The 5,435-nt window shown below is 33.4% G+C and overlaps 1 protein-coding gene across 1 annotated transcript; it reads right to left on the bottom strand.

The window, feature by feature from the left end:
• Positions 1 to 4,038: 4,038 nt before the first annotated feature.
• Positions 4,039 to 4,980, bottom strand: LOC148944848 (protein CFDP2-like). The gene has a single exon (XM_089099488.1). The coding sequence runs from the start codon at positions 4,978 to 4,980 to the stop codon at positions 4,039 to 4,041; it is 942 nt and encodes a 313-aa protein (XP_088955614.1).
• Between the last annotated feature and the right edge of the window lie 455 nt (positions 4,981 to 5,435).

Below are 5,435 nucleotides of genomic sequence, written 5' to 3'. Positions count from 1 at the left end.
TATCAGACATATATAGGGTCTTTTCTTTAAAATATTTAACTTCTGACTGCAGGTTAAAATTATCATTTTTCAACAAAGAAATGTCATTTTCTACAGCATTTGTACAAGACTTAATTCCGGAGAATTCAGACCTTAAGGCTAATTGCTCTGATTCAATTGCTTTTATTCTATTTTCTACTAAAATGAATCGCTGTTCAATTGATTGGACTGAGCTATGAGTTTCACGCATAATGTTCATCATCTTCGCTATGTCCTCTCACAGGGTTATTAACGAAACCTGAGTTGTCGCTGGCTTCCGAATATCCAAATGTCCTGACGTATTTGGGGTACTTGTAGCAATATCCTCACTAGAATCAATATCTGGACGACTCCTTTTATTTTTTTTTCCTTCCCATCTTAACTTAGTTATAGCTAAAATTGACTTACTGGCAAAAGAAGAAGCCACCAGTCCTAAATCAGTCCTTTTTCCCCACTGTACTATTCCTTTGATCTCATATCACGAATAATTTGAGCCTTAAATCACTTTGGAGGAATAACAGCTAATCATTTTCGTTGTTGAGTTTTATTTAGGGAAAGCTTGTATTTTCAGATTGTCTTTTATCTGATTGTACAAAGTTTTCGTTATATCACAACATACAGCAATAATCCATCGTCATTCATTTCATTACGTGATTCATAGAGTGGGCGATAGCAAGCAATACGGTCTTAACCGGTTGAGCAATGAATCATGACTGAAAAAAAAAGTAAAAAAAAAAGATTAAAAGCATTATTTTCTTTTTCCCTGAAAAGACTATGTCAATATAAAACGAACAGAAAGTAATTAAAAAAAAACTTTTTCCACAAAATGAGTTTTTCGAAGAAAAGTAAAGAACTCCATTAAAAAAAAATTAGCAAAATAAAATCAAATAATCTACCAAGCGTAAAACTATCACAAATCACCATCAATAAATGAATATAACCCAAAACGAACAGAAATTACAATAAGTAACCGAGTCAAACTCGAAACGAGCAGAAATTAACATAAGTTGGGCTCAAAACCCCTATGCCTTCCCAAGGTCAGAACAAAATTTGCACTATACTGAAAAAAATACAGATGAATGTCCATTGTCAGTTTAATTTACATATACTGATATTTAGTAATCCAAATGTTAATATTATTTGATTTATTAAAGTTATAAAAGTAAAAACGTTTATATTTATAAAACGTAAAGTAAACGTTTAGTTATAAAAGTAAACGTTATAGTGCTGTACTCTGACATGAATTGCTCGAAAACCCGGATGAATTAGTTTAAATAAAGTTTTAACAAGAAATTCTTTCGAAAACACGGATGAATTAGTTGAAATAAAGTTTTAACAAGACATGTCTGAAAAGTATTTTTTTTGGGGGGTGGGGGCAATGACAGAGGGAGTGCTGTACTCTGGCATGAATTGATTTCGAAAACCCGGATGAATTAGTTGAAATAAAGTTTTAACAAGAAATGTCTGAAAAGTATTTTTTGGGGAGGTGGGGGCGATGACAGAGTGGATGTCTTAGACTAGTTATAGTGCTGTACTCTGGCATGAATTGCTTTCGAAAACACGGCTGAATTAGTTGAAATAAAGTTTTAACAAGAAATGTCTGAAAAGTATATTTTTTTGGGGGGTGGGGGCGATGACAGAGGGGATGTCTTAGACTAGTTATAGTGCTGTACTCTGGCATGAATTGCTTTTGAAAACCCGGATGAATTAGTTGAAAATGAAGTTTTAACAAAAAATGTCTGAAAAGTTTTTTTTTTGGGGGGGGGGGATGAGGCCGATGACAGAGTGGATGTCTTAGACTAGTTATAGTGCTGTACTGTTGTACGAATTGCTTGTGAAAAACCCGGATGAATAACTTGAAAATAAAGTTTTAACAAGAAATGTCTGAAAAGTATTTTTTGGGGGATGGGACGATGACAGAGTGGATGTCTTAGACTAGTGATAGTGCTGTACTGTGTAAGAATTGCTTTCGAAAACCCGGATGAATTAGTTGAAGAGAAAGTTTTAACAAGAAATGTCTGAAAAGTTTTTTTTTGTTAAACATAATTGGCTGAAATAAAAGGGGAAGTTTTAAAATCACAACTCAAGGTCAGTAAATAATTCCTTTTTTTTTTTTTTTTTTTTTTTTTTTTTTTTTTTTTTTTGTTAAAAACGATTGGCTTAAATAAAAGCGGAAATTTTAAAATCACAACAACTAAAGGTCAGTAAATGATTCCTTTGTTGTTGTTTTTTTTGCTAAACACGAGCTATTGTATAAAATAATTTCCAAGTACCAAGTCACATGATAGTTACACTATTGTAGAAAATAATTTCAAACTACCAAGTCACATGATAGTTACACTTTTGTAGAAAATAATTTCAAACTATCAAGTCACATTATAGTTACGCTATTGTAGAAAATAATTTCAAAGTACCAAGTCACAGGATAGTTACCCTTTTGTAGAAAATAATTTCAAAAAACCAATTTACATGATAGTTACACTATTGTAGAAAATAATTTCAAAGTACTAAGTCACATGATAGTTATGCTATTATAGAAAGTAATTTCAAAGTACCAAGTCACATTATAGATACGCTTTTTTAGAAAATAAATTCAAACTACCAAGTCACATGATAGTAACACTCTTCTAGAAAATAATTTCAAAGTACCAAGTCACATGATAGTTACGCTATTGTAGAAAATAATTTCAAAGTACCAAGTCACATGATAGTTACGCTCTTATAGAAAATAATTTCAAAGTACCAAGTCACATGATAGTTACACTATTGTAGAAAATAAATTTGAATTAACAAGTCAAATTATAGTTACTCTTTTGTAGAAAATAATATCAAATTACAAAGTCACAGTATAGATAAGATATTATAGAAAATAATTTCAAATTACCAAGTCACATTATAGTTACGTTGTTGTATAAAATAATTTCAAAGTACCAAGTTACATGATATTTACGTTTTTATATAATATAATTTCAAAGTACCAAATCACCTGATAGCTTCGCTTTTTTAAAAAATAGATTCAAAGTACCATATCACATTAAAGTTACACTATTGTAGACACTCATTTCAAAGTAATATTTCACTTTATATTTACTCTATTATAGAAAATAATTTAAAACTATCAAGTCACATTATAGTTAATATATTGTATAATATAAGTTAAAATTACGATGTCACATTATACTTACGATATTGTAGAAAATAATTTCAAAGTACCAATTCACATGATAGTTATTCTATTGTAGAAAATCATTTCAAATTAACAAATCACATGATAGTTACTTTATTATATAAAATAATTTAAAAGTAACAAGTCACCAAGTCACCAAGTCACGAAACTCTCAACGACCATTACCCTCAGTCAGTCCTTAGACGTTGTTCATACTGTCTTTGCAAAACCAAATATCGAATGATTTATTTTGATTTCGATCAGCATCCCTTTCAGCATTTCCCCGCAGTTTTGTCTTAATGGTCTAAACTTTTTTTAATTCAAGATTTAATATGCCTTGTTTTCTTAATACCTGATATGTTAAAAATGTGTATCTTGTATCACAAATGGCCCTTGTCCTGGTGACTTTGGGGGGGGGGGGGTCTCAACCCATGAGTTATAATTATTTAACTTGTGGTTTGTTTTAAGCAAAAAGGATATAAAAAGATTGTACAGGACACATAGTGGGAAAAGGGCGTGTTGAGTGTCGGGGATTGATCTTAGAGTCTAAGAGACCTAAAGTTAAATGAAGTTTGTGTGCAATTTTGTGTTCATATTAGTTTTAAAATTGCTTTCCAATCTTATCACTTTAAATTTGCAATAAGTTCTGTAATTATCACAATAAATGAACTATGAAATTAAAAAAACAAATTTCATTCTTATTTCATAATAAAAAGCGTGTAAGAACCGAAAGCAAGTTCTTTCAAGTAAAAGTAAAAAACGAACGAAATTATTGCGTATGTGAGAGATGTTTCCCACTTCTCAATACCCCGCTCTAGACGTTGCAGTTTTAGTTTAACATATTAAAATAATGGTCAAAGTTCAGGAGGGAGTGAGACACAGAATTTCTTTATAACTTTTGGGTTAGTAATATACTTTTGCAAAACGTTCGGGTCCTGCAATTTCCTCAAATTGAAGGTTTTCACTGGCCGCTGGGGTTTTGTCGCAGTTTTTAGTTTCAGCTTGAACTTGGCAACAGCAAGTTGGTGATCCGAATAACAGTCGGCACCTCGGAAGGTTCTAACATCCTCTAAACATCGTCGCCTGCGCCTCTCAATTAGGATATGGTTTATTTCATTTCGTGTTACACCATCAGGCGAGTTCCAAGTATACTTGTGAATCTGTTTATGTGGAAAACATTTGGCGCCGACGATAAGTTCATGAGCAGCGCAAAAATCGATTAGTCGCACACCATTGTCATTAATTTCCCCCAGTCCATGTTTACCGAGGATAGTTGGGGCATAAGAAGCATCACCTCCAATTTTAGCATTAAAGTCCCCACACACAGTCACAATATCATGATGACGTGTTTTTGCAACAACATTCAATAACGCGCGATAAAAGTCATCTTTGGTTTGATCACAGGCATCATTCGTTGGGGTGTACACTACAATAACTGTCAATTTGGCCTGTGAAGTGGCGAAACGGGCACGAAGAATCCGCTCACCAATTGGTTCCCAGTCCACTAGGCATTTTTTGGCCCGATTACTTAGTGCCATTGCGACACCTGCTTCTTTTCTAGTCTCAAGTCCGGAATACAAGATGTGGTAAATCTCAGATTTCAAAGTCCCAAAAACAGTAAGCCTGGTCTCAGAAAGTCCATCTATTTCAATACTGAATTTATCAAGGTTTCTCATAACACTGTTGAGTTTTCCTGGCTGTGTTTCTTGATTAACTGTTCTAACATTCCAATATCCAATACGAAAACAATCGGCCGTTTTCAAAAATCCTGTCCGGGGGCGTTTATTAGTCTTCATCACAGAAGAAGAAGAAGTCAATCCGAGGCTATCTGTTGCTGTTTCTTGAGTAATTAGTTTTTACCATGGCGGGTTACTAGCCCACCAACCAACCAACGAATTGGAACAAAATGGTCAGCTTAGATTAGTATAAGCAGGGGTACCGCGAGCAGGTTGCTGACCACCGCCCCCACATTACTTACATTCCATTTCTGCTTGTTTGAAGAGCTGAATAAAAAACACGGCTCCTCGCCATATTGTGTGTGCGGAGGGGGAGGGGGGTTAGTGAAAATTTCTAATGGTAAGGATTCAAAAATCTATTAAAAAAAAAAAGTCAAGACACTAATTTTCTAATTTAATGAACAAACAACTTTATTAGGTTTCTGTTACAATGTGTAGCCCTAACTGCCAGTGATGCCAAAATATAGAATTTTCCAAAACAAAAACTGACCCGTTTTGTGAGTTACGGCTGTATT

The sequence above is a fragment of the Artemia sp. Qi Xiang Cuo genome, chromosome 13, assembly GCF_049724085.1.
Source record: "Artemia sp. Qi Xiang Cuo chromosome 13, ASM4972408v1, whole genome shotgun sequence".
NCBI lineage: Eukaryota > Metazoa > Arthropoda > Branchiopoda > Anostraca > Artemiidae > Artemia > Artemia sp. Qi Xiang Cuo.
Note: the sequence above shows the minus strand (reverse complement) of the source record. Positions and strands in the feature narration are given on the sequence as shown.

Excerpts from the sequence above, each read along its gene's own strand:
- LOC148944848 (XM_089099488.1), bottom strand. The coding sequence starts at position 4,980 with ATGAAGACTAATAAACGCCCCCGGACAGGATTTTTGAAAACGGCCGAT.